At 57.3% G+C, this 17,166-nt stretch overlaps 6 protein-coding genes across 6 annotated transcripts; 3 read left to right on the forward strand and 3 right to left on the reverse strand.

Moving 5' to 3' along the window:
• Positions 1 to 219: 219 nt before the first annotated feature.
• Positions 220 to 1,035, forward strand: DCS_04347 (uncharacterized protein; the record flags this gene model as incomplete). Its single annotated transcript, XM_040801657.1, has 1 exon — positions 220 to 1,035. The coding sequence occupies one exon, from the start codon at positions 220 to 222 to the stop codon at positions 1,033 to 1,035; it is 816 nt and encodes a 271-aa protein (XP_040656690.1).
• Positions 1,036 to 3,919: 2,884 nt separating this feature from the next.
• On the forward strand, positions 3,920 to 5,703 carry DCS_04348 (carotenoid cleavage dioxygenase 1; the record flags this gene model as incomplete). The annotated part of the gene is made up of 2 exons (XM_040801658.1): positions 3,920 to 4,039; positions 4,099 to 5,703. 2 exons carry the CDS (start codon positions 3,920 to 3,922, stop codon positions 5,701 to 5,703), a joined length of 1,725 nt encoding a protein of 574 aa, XP_040656691.1.
• Positions 5,704 to 7,882: 2,179 nt separating this feature from the next.
• Positions 7,883 to 9,995, forward strand: DCS_04349 (ubiquitin carboxyl-terminal hydrolase 14; the record flags this gene model as incomplete). The annotated part of the gene is made up of 2 exons (XM_040801659.1): positions 7,883 to 9,798; positions 9,854 to 9,995. 2 exons carry the CDS (start codon positions 7,883 to 7,885, stop codon positions 9,993 to 9,995), a joined length of 2,058 nt encoding a protein of 685 aa, XP_040656692.1.
• Positions 9,996 to 10,400: 405 nt separating this feature from the next.
• On the reverse strand, positions 10,401 to 11,512 carry DCS_04350 (mitotic spindle checkpoint component mad2; the record flags this gene model as incomplete). Its single annotated transcript, XM_040801660.1, has 6 exons — positions 10,401 to 10,820; positions 10,885 to 11,030; positions 11,091 to 11,119; positions 11,190 to 11,228; positions 11,298 to 11,323; positions 11,390 to 11,512. The coding sequence occupies 6 exons, from the start codon at positions 11,510 to 11,512 to the stop codon at positions 10,401 to 10,403; spliced, it is 783 nt and encodes a 260-aa protein (XP_040656693.1).
• An 854-nt stretch (positions 11,513 to 12,366) lies between these two features.
• DCS_04351 (putative thioredoxin-like protein) lies at positions 12,367 to 13,133 on the reverse strand (the record flags this gene model as incomplete). The annotated part of the gene is made up of 2 exons (XM_040801661.1): positions 12,367 to 12,904; positions 13,027 to 13,133. The coding sequence occupies 2 exons, from the start codon at positions 13,131 to 13,133 to the stop codon at positions 12,367 to 12,369; spliced, it is 645 nt and encodes a 214-aa protein (XP_040656694.1).
• A 1,377-nt stretch (positions 13,134 to 14,510) lies between these two features.
• On the reverse strand, positions 14,511 to 15,523 carry DCS_04352 (uncharacterized protein; the record flags this gene model as incomplete). The annotated part of the gene is made up of 2 exons (XM_040801662.1): positions 14,511 to 14,846; positions 14,969 to 15,523. The coding sequence occupies 2 exons, from the start codon at positions 15,521 to 15,523 to the stop codon at positions 14,511 to 14,513; spliced, it is 891 nt and encodes a 296-aa protein (XP_040656695.1).
• Positions 15,524 to 17,166: the final 1,643 nt, after the last annotated feature.

The raw sequence follows: 17,166 nt of genomic DNA on the forward strand, positions 1-17,166 counted from the left end.
AAAATTCAACCATCGGGGATGTCAAGGGAACTCCCAGTCGCTGTAGGTTTGCGGATGCGGTTGGCTTAGTCATCAGGACTGACCAGCCAACCCAACTCGACTGGTGCGTCTCATATCGTAGTAATTCACTGCGGGCATGGCGTCTCTCGCCCGCGCGAACTAATGTAAATAACTGTACTCCGTGCTTTGGTTGCAATCGCACACAAAGCTGGCGACAACATGGCCATGCCACCACCTGCACCGACGATCCCATCGCTCAAGAAATCGTTCCTCACCTCGCAAGCCGCCCTCCTTGCGCAGCCGCTAGCGCCGTCGCGAAGCTGGCACGACTCCAACGACGCGTCCGACAAGCCCATACCGTCGCGCCTTCTCGACAGTGCCTTGGCCTCGCTCAACCAGACGATCCAGCGGCATGCGCGTCGTGTGTATCCGCCACAAGCTGCGCAAAATGTTGCCCTGCAGATTGAGAGTGCGTACCTGCGCGAGGCGGAACGCAGAGTCGGCGGCGAAGCGGAGGACGATGGACTGAGCCGTGACATCGACCTCAGTACGTGCCATTCAACCCGAGACGGGAGGTCGGTGTCGATGGAGAATGCTGACACGGCACCGGTAGCGGAGGAAGATGTCATCGAAGCTCTGCCCGAATCCTGGCCGTCGGAAAGAGACGTCTTGGAGTACCCCATGGAGGCGAAGCGATACGCCGACGCTGTTGGTCGGCTTGCCGAGCTGAGTGAGAGGCGCAAAGGGCTGGCGCAAAGAGTTGAAAGACTTGGTCGCCTCAAAGCAGCCGTCGACCCGTTTCAAACTACCGATAGCACCGGCGCAGGCATCCAAGAAAATCTCATCACGCGCGACGGTGCCGTCGAGAAGGAACTCGAGCGGATGCGTGTCCTCCTCGCCAGGGTTGCCGGTCGCATCGGCGACCTTCGGGACAGACGGTCCGGCGACGGCAAAGTAGACCTAGCGGCGCTAGGAAGCGCGCGGAAGCGAAACGTCGACGAGTTTTTGGCCGATTCGCGCGTCTTTCCATCCTGAGTCCCGGTCGAGCTGACCGGTTGATCAACCAAGCAATCCGCCACAGGTGCTGTGGATCCGCACATCGGCCCCTGAGCTGCATGCCATGTCAGCTTGTCGGCAGTCCGCGCCGCGAACCATTTCCTTCCGGTTTCCCGCCCGTTTGGGCGCCTGCTCGCGTGTAGAGGCCGACAGGTGGTGGGGAGCCGCACCCGTGCAACATGACCGTGACTTGCCTTGGCTCCAGCTGCTTGTCTCTTGCGACACCTCACATGACAAGACAGGCCGGGGAGATTCTCACCAATGTAATGCGTGAGGCTAAAAAAAGAGTCCAGTCCATGAGAATTGCGAGTCTCGTCGGCCTGGCTCCTTGTCGGACGTCCCACCGACGCACGCATCATGCCACCATGGCACCACGCAGCGCGCTCGGCTGTCTTCGATAGGCCTTTTCGTTTGCATCGAGGCTGTGCTGGGGAAGGAAACGACATCAACGGATCGAATTGCCATACGGGCCGGATGACACAATCTGCTGCGACTCCCTCCCTCTCCTTGCCCAGTTTCTATTGTGCAGGCTTTGGGACTCGATCTAGGATGCGGTTCTGTCATTCCGACGACATGCAGTTCATGACACAAACCTTGGGCACACCGGGGGCTCATTCTCGACTATGCATGTGCCGGGGGCAGATGGCATGCAGTTGTGCGAGGAGAACCCCGGCGTGCAGTTGGACCATCTGCTCCTCTCCCCGAACGCCTTTCGCGTGTTGTCGGCGTGGCGACAAGGGGATTGGAAACAAATACTCGCGGGCTAGAGACCCATCAATTGCCGGGACGGTTGCGTCATGATGGCTGCTCTGTCGAGTGTCACATCAACCGACAAGGCTCAACAAAGCCGGCTTGGCTTCGCACAAGCACCGAGGGCATCATGTGGGAGTTCTCACAAGAAGGCCGATTCGAAATGACATCACACTACGTGACAATCCGCATCGTGGCCAAAGTCGTTGCTTGGTTGTGTCTGTGTTTGTCTGTCTGGTTCGCCTAGGCGCTGGGACCCAAATGTTGATGGCATGCTTTCATTCCATCGGTCCGGCCGGACACGTACCCGCCCAATTTCGATTCGCTGCTGCTTCGCGGAGAGGACCGATGCTGCCATTCATGTCGTGCTCGACAAGGAATGATCGTCGACAAGAACGCAGCCGGGCGAGATCGTGCAAACTCTCACGTCGCAAGTTCAGAGAAGGAACGCTTGGACCTTTCCACGATCACGCACCGACACTACATGTCGGTTGGCTCCTGCCGTCTGTTTTCGTACCTTCCTCGCTGCATGAAAGGTAGGTAGGCAAGTAATACCGACATATATGTAGGTGAATATTGGCAAGTGGGTACCAAGGATTCTACAGCTGCTGTTGCAGTATCGTGCCTGCGTCGGTGCGAATCTGTAGATGTATGCACATGGGAGGTGCTCCTGAGAGAGGCAACATCCGATGCTGGGAATCCTGCCGCACATACCAGTAGCAAGGAGTTGGGACGGAAACTCTCCCACAAGGCATCCTCAGTTTCATTTCCGAACCCTCGACACAACGTCAGCGGATCGACGGCTCTACCCGCCGCGAAACAACACAGGGGCGTTCAGAGCTACCCATAGTCGAGGGCTTGAACAGTCCTGGAACAATGGACTCGTGTCTATATTCACGCACCAAAACGTGCGGCTGCGGGCCGAGAAATTTCGCCGGCTGGAAAGAAACCGCATTCGCATTGCATGCCGCACCTGCTAACCTGGTTTGCTTGGTAGAATGCCTCGGGTTTTCGGCTGACGGGTTCAACGTGAGGTGAATGGAAGTCATCCTGAAGTCGAAGCCATGGCCAGCGGGGAGGAGCTGACGAAATGCCTAGTCACTTGGACCTGAGATCAACCATGGTGTGTTCATATGCACGTGCACACGAAGGAAGCGAATGCGAATGACGGATGGGCGAACGGAAGGACGGGTGGTGGAGTCGAGACATGGCCAGAGGGCACGACTTCCAACGACGCACGACTCTCACCGGCAGCATGCATTCCCGCGGCACATGGGGCACGTGAAGATGCTGCTTCGGCCGCCGCTCCCGACGCATTTGACACTTGACAGAGCGAATGAGATGAGACATGATGATCCCGGGCCGTGTGCTACCCTGCTTGTCCCTGTCCTTGTACCGGATACCGGGCCATGGATCCTTTTGCACCTTCCCCTAGAGGTCGCAAGCATCTCGCTCGTGTTCGCTTCTCACAGCGCCATGGGACTCGGATTGCCGACGGATACGCGCCTTCGTCCATGTTCATTCACTTCGCTCCGTCCTGCGAGCAATGACGACGGCCTGGCAGGCGTCGATGCCCTAAGCACTTTATGGGCCCCATGATGAGTCGGAGCGCCCTTCGGCACGCGAGGCCGCGACGAGACGTGCCTGCGAACATGGCTTCGGGACGCCAAGTCAAGAAATCAGGTCGGAAACGCTGCCTGGCCGTGGCTGTGAGCCCACCGGTTCCGTTTCATTCCATCACCGTGGTGACGTCCCACGGACTGTTAGCATTCGACTCTGACCGATGAGCAGCTGAAACTCACGCACCACGCAGTGCAGAACCCGTGCAACTCGAGTTGCCGGTCCTTAAAAGGAACTCTTTTCGAACCCTCAATCTACTTCATGGCCGTCTGGGCGGATCTGATTGCTTCACGGGCCCGCAATGGTATATCAACCTTGGTCGCCTCGTTCCCGGATGCCCTCTCTCGCCTACTCTCGCAACTCTCTCGGTGCTCTCTTGCAACTCGCTCTTTTGGAGGGCATCACCTGCGCCCAAATCCAAATCGCGGACGCTTGCTCGTTCTCCCTTGCCCCCTTTCTCTAGCTCTCGTCTCGCTGTTCTTGCGTCCCAACCATGGCCGTCAACGCCCGAGGAACCATTCATCGAACGCTAGACGACGAATCCGAGGATAGCAAACAACAGTTGGACAATGCGGACAAGGGAATTTGGAAAGATTGGCCCAATCAGGCCGCTGTGAGTTCCCAATGCCCCGTATCTGGCCTGGTGCCCATCATCGTAACACGGCTCTGCAGTTTGAGGGGTTGGAAGAACACCGGGGGCCGCTCCAGCTCCGGGTTAAGGGCACTATTCCACCGTGGGCTGCCGGCACCTTGTATCGTACCGGGCCCGGCCAAGCCACGGTCGAAGGCACCTCGAGGGGGACTCATTACGTGTCTCACTGGTTTGACGGCTTCGCCCACACCCACAAGTTTGACATCATCGCCTCGGAGGATGGAGACGGACCCATGACGGTTGTCTACTCGTCCCGTCGTCAATCCGACGAATACGTCGCAGCCGTCAAGAAGATGGGATGGCGGCACAGCATTTCCTTTGGCCAAAAGGCAGATCCATGCGTCGGAATCTTTGCCAAGTTCATGAGCTTGTTCGTGCCTCGCCGCTTGAACAACAACGTCGTCGTGCTGCCCAACTTCCCCGGCCTGCCGGACCGGCAACCGGAAAACATCGCCCGCGGCCACCGAACGGGAACGAGCAAGGTGTACCTCAGCACCGACAACAAGTATCTGCAGCAGGTCGATCCGGATTCGCTCGAGCCTTTGGGCTTTGCCGACCAGGCCGGCCTGCACCCGGATCTCAAGGGGCCGTTGTCCTGCGCTCACGCGCAGCGAGACCCCGAGACGGGCGATTGGTTCAACTTCAACGTCGCCCTCGGTGTCAAGCCGACGTACCGCGTCTTCCGCGTCAACGCCGCCACGGGTACCACGGACGTCTTGGCCTCCATCTCCGAGCCCGACCTTCCTCCGGCCTACATCCACAGCTTCTTCCTGACGGAAAACTACGTCGTCCTCTGCGTGCCGTCGACGCACTTCGCCTGGAGCGGCCTGAGCATCGCGTGGCAGAACAATCTTCTCGAGGCCATCAAGCCCTTCGACAAGGCGCGACGCTGCAGGTGGTTCGTCATCGATCGAAGGCACGCCCGCGGCGTCGTCGCCCGCTTCTCGACCCCTGCCGCCTTCTTCTTCCACTCGGTCAACGCCTTCGAGGAGTGCGTCGCGGGGGGCGCCGGCGGCGAGACGCGGACCTACATCAACCTCGACCATTCCATGTACGACACGTCGGACGTCATGTTCGGCCTGTACTACGACGTCATCCTGAACCGCGAAAACGCGACCGAGGCCTACCTCGACGCCAACCGCGACCAGAACCTGCACAGCCGTCATGTGCGATACCGCTTCGAGATGCCCCTGTCGGCCCAGACGAGCCAGGAGGCAGCCTCGGCTGTCGCCGAGGAGGTGCTGTCGATTCCGAGCCCGCACTCTGGCGAGCTCTCCACCATCCACCCGAACCACGCCGGAAGGCCGTACCGATACGCGTACGGCGCGTGCAACCGCGGGCTGAGCACCTTTATGGATTCCATCGTCAAGACGGACCTGCAAACGCGTGAGGCAAGCCTATGGAGCGGCCCACGGGCCCACACTCCGGGTGAGCCCGTCTTTGTGCCACGCCCCGGTGGGACAGAGGAGGATGACGGCGTGCTCTTGAGCGTCGTCCTGGACGGCACAGCGCAGGCGTCGTATCTGCTGTGCCTCGACGCGACGACGATGGAGGAGATGGGCAGAGCCGAGGCCGAGTTTCCCATCGCCATGAGCTTCCACGGATTCCACGCGCCGGCCCTATGAACGACGAGCTCATTTCTTTTTCTTGGGAAAGAGAGACGAGCTAGCCGGAGGAGACGGACGAGATGGCGCAGATCTGTCACGGGGTAGCCGAGACTTTATTGGCAATCAGCCACTGTAATACTACCGGTTTATCATTGGTGTGCCATGTTTCTCCATCGTCCTTGCGCTGGCCCCAATGGCTGCCGTGAGCGATATGCCTAACCAATCCTCTTTGGCTCGTCGGTCCTGTTCTGCAGGGTACCGCAGTTACACCCGAGCGCCTCCGGTACGGATCGCGTACCACGCGACGCCATTTGCTTGGCCGGTCACGGTCACGTCTCCATGTAGCCATCTGACATGGGCGGCCGTGCGCTATAGTTAGGTATGACTCGATGCTCTTCTCCGTAGTCGTTACGATGTACACGCCTTCCGGTTCTGCCTCGCTGTGTAGGGGGATGAGACTGAGAAGGCGTGACGGAGACGTCATGGGGATCCGGTCGTGAAAGGCCAGGGCCAGAGGCACCCACGTGCCGATAGGGCACATGCGATCCTGCATATCTCGTACCACTGCCATAGTACGATAACTACACGTCATACCCATTTTTATATATGCTGTGTCATACAAGGGCGTCTGCGGTACCTGGTCCGCTCCATGGTCGAATAGATGCGGCATCGGTAGGGCGGCGACCGGAAGTCGGTGGCTTCGGAGGAATCTTTTGGTTGCCTTGCAGGCGAGGAGCTGTGAAACGTGGGCTTGGATGGACTGCTGCCATGCTACCAATATACATTGCATGTATCACCCGGTAGGTAGCCCGTGGGGGAGATGTTCGTTGGGAGATGGACGAGAGGAGATGACCTTGCTGTTGGGTGCTGCTGTCGTGTGTGCCGTGGGAGACCCGACGGTACGCACCCATTCGTGTCTTTACGACGCGCGTCGTTCCTGTGAGGTGAGTTGGCATGTCGGACAGGTCTGGCCGATGATGTAAGGGTAACAGCTATGCTCGCTGGATCTGGACGATGGAGCATTATTGGAGTCACGACATGTTGTGCTAACTGACTTGCCTTTGCTCTGCACTTGTCCCTCCTGCCTCGCTAGCACGGGGCAATGGGAGAGGGGGAACGCCGAGGCGGCATGAAATAAATCAACAATAACTTTTCAATACTTGTCAGATATCGATAGAATGTGTTGATGCTACCTAATCTACGAGGAAATCGCACGGGTAGATGCCGGGGAACTGCTGAATGATGAATGTCGTTGCTCCCAACTAGCGATTTTCTTCACATTATTCCTTTTTAGTGCCCGCATTGGATTCGCATCAAGGCAAGTGGTAAAATAAAAGTTTGAAATGAAGTGACAGACAATCATAATGGATACAGAGGGGAATAATACGTTTCTGATTATGTATAATTCAGCTTGACGCTCACCTACGAGCGTGGCGTGAGGTGTAGGGTAACGAGGAATATTCTTTCTCTGCCGCTCCTGTGCTGTGGCTTTGCCATCTGGTCCCCTGTGGCTCGTGGCCTGCCCGAATCTACGCCACTCATGCACAAGAGCGTGTGCTGAGCAAGCAAGCAACCTGCCCCTCCACCTGAGCGGCCACCGTCATCAACCTCCCCGCCAACGACATCCTCGCCAACACCTGTCGTGCCGAAAGCGTAGTCATTCCACCAGCTTGTGTCGGTTCTGCTTCTCCCGCCGCCTCCTTACCATAAAGGAGAAATAATTCTTGTTTTCAGCACGCGGCTCGTGGCGCACAATCATGTCGTGTCCACATCTGGACTCTGCCAGTAAGCTCGTCCCGCTCTGCCCCCCCTCCCCCCTTCACTGTCCCGTCCGCGGGTACCTGAGAAGTTGTCGAGGGGCCGATTGAGCCAGTCCCACAGCTAATATGGCCGTTGCATAGTTTTGACGCCTCCGAATGCGTCTCAGTCTGTCTATCGAGAGGACTGTACACAATGTTTCGACTCCATCGTCGGTTGCCCCGTCGTCACCCGTTCGTAAATGAGGAGGTTGCTGATGAGAAGCGTGCCGGGGCAGGATGAACCGAGTGGCCTCGACGTTTGTCTCCAATGCTTCAACGGCGGGTGTGCGGGAGACAGGGGGCACAGCAAGCTTCACCACAGCCTCTGGAAGCATCCGCTAACGTTGAACATTCGCCGAACTCCGAAGACGGTCGTGCGAGACGAGCCACCAGCGAAAATGTCCAAGCTCGCCATCGCCGCCGAAAGGGAGGAGGATCGATACGACACCGCGCTCGCAGCGAAATGCCTCGAATGCCATGCTCGGCTCGACATAAAAGACGACCGGCTCGCCTCAGTCGTCGATGGAATCATCCATGCGAACACCTTCTCTCGTCAGGAAGAGGTCAAGGCCTGGGAGCAAGAGCTGTCTAGCTGCGAGCACATTCTCACCCTGCGGCAGCATGAGGCCCGCACCATCGAACAAGGGACACTGGGACACTGCTTCAAATGCAACCTGCGAGAGAACCTCTGGCTGTGCCTCGAGTGCGGCAATCTCGGGTGCGGCCGAAAACAACTGGGTGGCGTCGACGGCAACTCGCACGCGCTGAGCCATTCAAAAGAGGCTGGTCACGGCGTCGCCGTGAAGCTCGGATCCATAACTCCCCAAGGCACCGCCGACGTCTACTGCTACGAGTGCGACGAAGAGCGAATCGACGAGAAGCTGGGTCCGCACTTGGCCCATTGGGGCATCATGTTGGCGGAGCGACAGAAGACAGAAAAGAGCTTGACGGAGATGCAGATTGAGCAAAATCTCAAATGGGACTTCAGCATGACGACGGAAGACGGCAAAGAGTTGAAGCCATTGTTCGGACCGGGCCTTACGGGCCTCCGGAATCTCGGCAACAGCTGCTACCTCGCCAGCGTCGTTCAGTGCCTCTTCGAAACGGCGGATTTTCGCACGAGATATTGTCGAACCGATCCTCTCCCCACTGTCCAAGAGCCCGCGGCCGACTTGGAGACGCAGCTGCGAAAGATGGCGGACGGCCTTTGGTCCGGCCGGTACTCCAAGCCAGACGACACGGTCGGCCCGACGTCGGAAGTTCGGTATCAAAGGGGACTGGCGCCTGCCATGCTCAAGCACCTTATCGGACGAGACCACGCCGAGTTTTCTACCATGCGGCAGCAGGACGCCTTCGAGCTGATGCTGCACCTGCTCAAGCTGATCCACAGATCATCTCACGGAGAATTGCGGGATCCCACGAACCAGTTCAGATTCATCCTAGAGCAGCGGCTGCAATGCCTCGCTTGCCACAAAGTCAGGTACAGTAGCATTGAGAACGATAGCATCTTCATCGATCTGCCTCTGGAGAAGCTCCCGTCTGCCGAGAGCGACGAGGACCAAGGCGTCAAGTACAAACCCGTGACTTTGAAGGAATGTCTCGACCGTTTTTGCCTCGCCGAAAAGGTGGAGCTGACGTGCTCGGCTTGTCACAGCGGGCTTGGATACTCCAAGCAGTCGCTGTTCAAGACTTTCCCAGATGTCCTCGCCGTGAGCGCAAACAGGATGACGGTGGTAAATTGGGTGCCGGTGAAGGTGGAGGTCCCGGTGATTGTTACCGAAGACGCCATCTTACTGGATAAATACCTATCCAAGGGTCTCCAGCCCACCGAGGAGGAGCTTCCGGATGAGCCAAAGGTGCCGGTCCCGGCTTTCGTACCGGAGCCTACTGCAATGGCTCAGATGGAGAGTATGGGCATCCCGGCCAACCGGATTCGACGGGCACTGCATGCCACGGGGAACACGGACGCCAACGTCGCCATGGAGTGGCTCTTCGAAAACATGGACAACCCCGACATCGATGACCCTCTCGATGCCGATGGCTCGTCAAGAGAGTCTGCTGGAGCGCCAGATCAGGAGAGCATAGAGTTGTTGCAATCCATGGGCTTCGGTGCGCCGCAGGCCGCAAGGGCTCTCCAAGAGACAGGTGGCAACGTCGAGCGGGCAGTGGAATGGCTGTTCAGCCATCCTGACGTGGACTCCGGCCCGGCCGAGACCGAGTCCGTAGTTCCGACGGAAACCATTGGAAGCACCGCGCCGCCAGTTTTCGAGCTGCAGTCTATCGTATGCCACAAGGGAAACAGCATCCACGCCGGGTACGTATCGAGCAATGGAGGGCAAGATGACGCTAGGCTAACAGGACGCCAACAGGCACTACGTGGCATTCATCCGGAAGCAGCTGGAGGGCCAGGGCGCCCAGTGGGTGCTCTTTAATGATGAAAAAGTGGTCGAGGCGCACGATGTGGAGGAGATGCGCAAATTTGCCTACCTCTACTTTTTCAGGCGCGTATAGCATACTTTCACCCAAGTTCACCAGAGTCATCGGGCGCACCGCAGGCTGAGAGGGAACAATTGAGCCGTTTCTTGGTGCCCTTTCCAGAGTTTCGCTCTGCATCGAAGCATTCTTAGCGCGTCGTTGCGTCGTCCCATGATGGGGCAACGGCTCACTCTCTGGATCTGGATGAAGAGGTATGGGTTTGATGTGGGACATCGATGATGACGCAGGCAATAGATGGCGAGTTGATGACAAAAGCCGAGCGACAACAGACGCTAGAAGATGAAATATTATACAGATTCATGATTGCTCTTTATCATGCTCGCTAGATCGAATCGAAAACTCAGGGCGAGCTCCCCCTACCAAATGACAAGCCCACCCCTTTGGATGGGCGGCGCAAGGATGCAAAGGACAGCCGATGGGTCAATCGCCCAAACGGTAGCTTACGATGGTATCGACGCGGTGATTGGCAGTGCTGAAGCCTCGCAGCTGGACGTGCTCGCCGCCGGCAATCTCCTTTGCGTCGGAATCTCCCCACTCGACTGGGACGTCCGAGTCCGCGTCGGCATAGACGAGCACGTTGAAGGTGCAGTCACCGTTGAGCTGAGGGAGAAAGGTGACAGATGCGGTGATCTGGCGGAAGATGGCAGCAATCTCGGCCTGGATCTCGACTTCGGTCTTGTTGTCTTGGGATGCAGCCGATGAGGAGGCGCCTTGTGATTGGGGACCGGAGTTTTCGTCCGCGTCGGACGGCCTCGAGGAAGACTTGGATGACTTGGAAGACTTCGGGGGCGGTTGGGAGATTTGAACCTGGCGAGGCAAAACGGCCATGGTTAGGCCAACCTGATTGCCAAGATACGGGTGAAGACTCGGGGTTGGAGGATGGGGAGAGGAGGGCCCGACGTACATCGAACTGCCAGCGCTCAACGTGTTCGCCCGTGTCCTTGTCGCTGATGACGATGACGAGCTTGGAGATCTTGCCGCCGACCATCCACTTATCGAGCTGAGACATGATTTTCTTGATGTAGGCCTTGACCTGGTCGTCGGCGGAAACTGGCCGTCGCGTTAGCGGCAAGCGTCGTTGCGCGGGGGCATCGCGGAGCGAAGACGCACCAAGCATGTTGAGGCCGTACTTTTTGACGCTACCAAAGGCGAACGCATCAGCGAGAGGAAGTGGCCAAGATGGCAGAGGAGCAGCTTCGCAGCACGTACGCGGTGAAGTCCTCGGCCGGGTAGACGCCTCGTTGGAAGCTGAGGGGAAGAAAAGGGAGGGAGGGTCAGCTCGCTGCAGATCTGTCGGATGCGACCGGGGGCTCGCACAGGATGGTGTGTATGGAGTATTGAAACTGTTGAAGACGGGAATTGTCAGCGCTCGCTTGCCAGCCGTGTCACGAGCGAACGAAAGGACGTACAAACTCGGCGACGAGGCGGGCGCTGCCCTTGAGGGAGAGCTTGTGCACCTTGGACTTTTCCTTGTCCTTGTCCTTGGCCCTAGAGGACGAGGAGGGCACTTTTGACGACGACGACGTCGACATGCTGAGGGCGGTGCTGGATGGTGGCCGGAGCGATGGGCCGACGATGGGTGGGTGGGTGGTACACTGCTTTGTTGACTTGGTTGCTTGAGGCTGCGATGGCGAGTTGGTCAAGTACTTGAGCAGATTGACGTCGGCGTTGGGCCCTGACTGCGGTTGCGGGGGTTCCCAGGCGCAGGGACCACCAGAAACGGGCTAGCAGCTCCAGGGACCTACGGCGCTCAAGCACAGCATTGACAACTAAATATTACAGCACTTAAGTAGTACTTACTTAGTCCGTACAGTACAGTACTTACAGTACTGCACATATACAGTTCAAGTACATAGTATACAGTACTGTTTTCAGTTACAGCTACAAAACCTTCCGTAGTAAGTATTTCCTAGAACAGTACTGCCAGGCTCAGGTACCAACGCAGTACGGCATTACGGCAATAGTTATTATCACAGCGGATACAAGGGGCACTGAGGACATGACTGGCAATAATCTCGACAGTCCAGGCGCACCAAGCTTGGAATTGGCGCCAGGGAGGATCAGGCACACCCTACAGCTTCCCGCCTAATGCGCTGCAGATGGGACGCGTAGGCAAGTTCTGCACGTTGGGCGAGACACCTGTCAGCTCCTCCTCCAATCATTGTCCAATAACAAATCGGGTTCGGTACCGAGCACGGTATCATGTACGTAGGTGTAGGTGTAAGTGAAAGTGTAATGAATAGTAGTACCCGCGAAGGTTTCAGGATCCCGACCTCACATCTATCGTCCTCGAGGCAGGGCGTAGTTGGTCAAACTGGCTACGATCGCTGGGCGGGCGTAGGCGCCAACATCGCCTTCACCCACCACAGCCGGCATCGTCTCCATTCTACTCCTGCCTGGCCCTCTTCTTCGCCTCTCCGTTTCCATTCACCACCGGCTCCTGGGCAGCAAAGTACTCGAGGCTGCCCTTGGGGTCCGGCTTCATGCCCTTGCTGCCGTTCATCCAACCAGCCGGGCACACCTCGCCGTGCTCGTCGGTGAACTGGAAAGCCTGCACGAGGCGGATCGTCTCCTCGACGTCACGTCCGACGGGGAGGTCGTTGACGGTGATCTGTCGCAGGACGCCCTTGGGATCGATGATGAAGAGACCGCGCAGGGCGATGCCCTCCTCCTCGATGAGAACGCCGTAGCTGCGGGAGATGCGAAGAGACTTATCGGCGACGAGGGGCAGCTGCAGGTCCGGGCCGAGGCCACCCTGCTTGCGTGGCTGGGCTGTCCATGCGAGGTGGGAGAAGTGCGAGTCGGTGGAGATGCCGAGGACGGTGGTGTTGATGCCGCGGAAGCGTGGCAGCGCGTCGTTGTACTGAACGATCTCGGTCGGGCAGACAAAGGTAAAGTCGAGGGGATAGAAAAGGAGGACAACCCTGCAAGGAGGACAGGTGAGCCATGGGTTTCGCACTTTGTCCGACCGAACGAACGAGGGACGACCATGATGTGCCGCCGAGCAGGGCGGAGCGGCGAACCGACATTGGGCGGTGACACCTACCATTGGCCAAGGTAATCCGACAGAGAGATGTTTTTGAACTCGCCGCCGGGGAAGACGGTGGTGGCGGTGAAGGCCGGAGCAGGGCGCTGGACGAATGCAGACGACATGGTGGCTCACTTTCTCGAACGGTTGCTTGATTGTTGGTTGTTTTGCGTGGGAGAAACTTGGATGAAAAGGAAAATTTGCCTCAAGATCGTATCATCCGGCCGTTGTCGGAGCAGCAGAGCAGGAGCCAGCGACGCATAAAGTCCTTCGTTCTCTCGCTTAATACCCCTGTTAAGCTGCAAGGGTGCATGAACTTGAAGCGTGGGGGGGAGCAGGACAGTGGCCAGACTCGGAGGACCGAACTGTTCCTGCCGAGCAAAAAGTGATGACACTGGCTGGCGGCTCCCCTATTATTTACATGCACCGAGCACAGGAATTACGAGAATGACCGTCGAACTGAATTACGACAACGGAGGCTGCGTCCGCGATGCTGACCGAAAGACCAGCTTGACTCGAGCAAGTACGAAGCACGGAGTATTCGGGTAGGAATTGATGGGCTTTTCGGGTGCCCCTTTAGCCCCAGATTTCCGAGAGTATGAATTATGCGTACAGTAGGCACATGGAGTGTTGTTACTGTGTTGTAATTAGACTCTTGCTTCATTCGGTATGCAGTATTATAATGCAATCATGGACACGTCCTGGACAGCACACAGCACACTTGCTTCATATAATTCTTCCCCGGTTCACCGTGATACTTGTGCGAATGACTATTTGCACTCCGTGTCCGTACATACAGTAACACTAGGCATGTACTGTAGCAGACTTTAAGTATAAGCACAAGCACAGTTGTAGTATGAAATAATTAATACTTGCTCTCAACATTCGTTCATGTACCGAAAACTAGGTACTAAGGACGGAGTACTTACTGTTCTGTACTTAAGTACATGCTCGTTTGTGCACAGTACTTGTGCTATGCCTATGGACTGAGTACGGGGCACAAGTACGGAGTACGGAGTAGTTAATTAATGATAAGTACGGAGTAAGTACTCCGCACGTCCTTGCTTTGTTGGATGAGCTATTCTTATCGATACCTGCCCCAATTCCGATAAGGTATCGGCTTCGGCACGCAGGCATCAAGTGCCGACTGTACAGTGTATGCATGCACATCGGTATCGCTCATACACTATACTGGACACTGTACTGCAAGTACGTAACTGCGTGAACTGGTAAGCGAATAATTAATTCCTTGATCCCCAACGTGTCCCGTTATTCATCCGCTCGCAACAAACAGTCCGCGGCGTTCGACCATTTCCCATTCAACTTATACATCATTCCATATTTATTACCGCTTACAACTGCGTCTTCGAGCCCGTTTATAAGCGCCAATGGTTGCCACGGTACCAGTTTCGACCCTGGAAATGTCCTCCCTATTTGCCCCCGATGGTCTGGCATCATGAGCAGCCGTGTGCCAGTGTTGGCCAGTATCCATCGACGAGTGCTCATCGATGCCTCGTTTGAGTGCGCGCCCTTGCGGGTCGTTGTGGCAGCCAAACCGTCTCGAAATGACCTGGCTCCCACCCGGTCTGCGAATCATAGTGTACGGATGGTCGGTCCGACGACCTCTCGTCGTCCCCCTCCTCGACGTAGTGCATACAGGCGCATCGGACGACGATTCCGATGCTGACGAGCAGCGGGATGAGCTGTGCACTGGTGTCCATGTCGCTGGATCCCGAGAGTTCGTTCCACCGCACCGAGAGCTCGACGGCGAAGACGAGGACGACCAAGACGGTCAAGTTGGAGAGCAGGTGCAGATGGCGCAGGCTCTTGACGTGACCCTGTCTATCGTCGCATCAGCACAAAACACCTTACGTCAGACGGAGCGGAAAGGACTGCACGAGGTCTCGCGTCGCTGGCTGGGTCGTCGCCGCCGGCCCCGTCGGGCACAAAACAGCCGCACCAGGGCCATGGCGACGCAGATCTGGAGTATGAGCAGGTACAGCACGGCGTTGAAGGCAAGAAAGGACGTGTTCCCATCCAGAGCCGTCTTGCCGAAGAAGAAGCCAAACTGCAGGCACCCCCTCTCGAGCCGGGGCACATGGGTTGAGAAGAACCAGACGGCGACGGCGGAGACGACGAGGATGAGGGTGAAGCTGACGATGCGGAAGATTCGAAGCTGCTCCTCGCCCGACCACGCGAGCGGGTTCCACCATGGACGGAAGCACGTCAACGCACGCCAAGCGTAGACGGGTACGAGGAAGAGGTGCGAACCGGTCGTGAGGAGAATGAGGATGTAGATGCCCGCCGCATCGATGCCATTCCCACCCTCTGCGAGATGCAGGAGGAGGCTGATGGCGAGGCTCGAGCTGAGGATGAGGCCCAGGAGTCGGATCTCGGACATGCTTTCCGGCCCGATGTGATGAAAGAGGGCGACGGCGAGCCATTGGATGTAGACTGCGAGCCGGATGCCCAGCCCGTACATGTCTGGCCGGCTGCGTGCGATGCAGAGCGCCATGTTGCCGACGGAGAGCGGAAGGCTTCGCTTTCGTCCCGGTCGCGATGCGACATGGGGCGTACACCATCAAGTCAAACAAACATGTTCGGGACTTGTCGACGGCGCCGACCTTGTCTTCACCATTCCCATCACCATCGCACGAGCACCAGGCCGGCCGTCGGCTACCAAGCATTGCGCCGTTCCTCGCCGTCAATGACGAGGTTGCACAGACATTGCACGCGAGAGGCAGAGCGATCCTGGCGAGCGGATGGCCGAGCCAACGGTTGGTCCCACGCGCAACCGGAAGTCTGACTGACGGCGAGCACAGCGGAACGGTGAGACTCGGCCCTGCGACACCCAGACGTCAGACGGGAACGGTGATCTGAGAAAACTCCAACGGAGAGCTGGCGTTGCACCTGTACCATCCGTCAATGTGTATCCAGCAAAGTGTCTGCGTCCAACCCTACGGCTGGCCCTTTCGAACGACCAAGGCGAGCACGAGATGGTCGGGTGGCGCGGTTCTCCAACGCGGGTGGAGCCATGCGATCGCATCCCATGTTGCTTTCGGTTCACGATCAAGAATGGAAGTCGATGGCAAAGAGCGAGCATGTCAACCTACGGATTTGTCTGGAAGCCAAGTAGAGGCCTTTGGGGAGACCCATACCGAGCGTCGCCTCAAACGACAGTCTGCAACGAGAGCAGAGCAGTGGCCGTTTGACGATGACATGGCCCCAACAAACTGCTTTTGTCGTTAGCATGCGAAGGGGCAAGAAAGCCGGTTGAAACTCCCGACAGCACATGGACCTCCTCCTCCATGACGTGGCAACCCGTCCTTGAGCGCGCCTCGGATGCCTGCGCGACGTGCTCGTCCTACCGCTCGAGGGATGTCGCCGTGGGAATTTGACTCGAACGAGACTGCGTTTCTTCTCGGGGAAATGCTCGAAAAGGCGGAGGGAAGGCCTGGGCGAAAACTGGACGAGAGAGGCCCCGTATGAGATGCCCCCAAGGACGACGGCGACGTGGAAGGAGGCCGGAAGAAATGACGAACGTCAAGCGTGGACCAGCAATGCGGATACAGGGAGGTGGAAATAAGTGCATCATGAAAAGAGACTGCGATGTACAGGCGAGAGTGCTGATTGTGCACTTGCAGGAGGATGTGTCACCATGCCAGGAGAATGCCGATTGTGCAAAATGTGATGGGGGCTCGTCATGGCCGACAAGGGAAGAAGACACCCCATGTAACAGAGGTTTCAAGGCAAGAACATCGTGACCAGTCTGCTCCATGGTGAGAGCAGCTAATATAGCATAGACTATGGAAGGAGAACACATTTGTTTTCTTCAATCTCCGTGTACTGTCCAGGTAATATGCCTCGTGGAAGCACTCCTTACGGACAGTAGGCATTGTGTACGGTAGGAGGCTCGGGTGCAAGGCTCGGTGACGCCGCCCCACCAACGGCCCGTAAGTGGGTGGCACCTCGCCGTCGCGCCCCACAAATTTACGGAGATTTGTACATGTACAAGTACTTACGTACACGCACAAGAACTCACGGAGTATGGAGTACAAGTACTTACAGTACTCGTTCTTTACTTTAGTATGGTGCAACAGGCCAGGCCAACAACTGAGCTTATCGATAAGATGATTTTTTCCTTCCACCGCCTTTCGA

This window comes from Drechmeria coniospora, chromosome 02, assembly GCF_001625195.1.
Source record: "Drechmeria coniospora strain ARSEF 6962 chromosome 02, whole genome shotgun sequence".
Taxonomy (NCBI): Eukaryota; Fungi; Ascomycota; class Sordariomycetes; order Hypocreales; family Ophiocordycipitaceae; genus Drechmeria; species Drechmeria coniospora.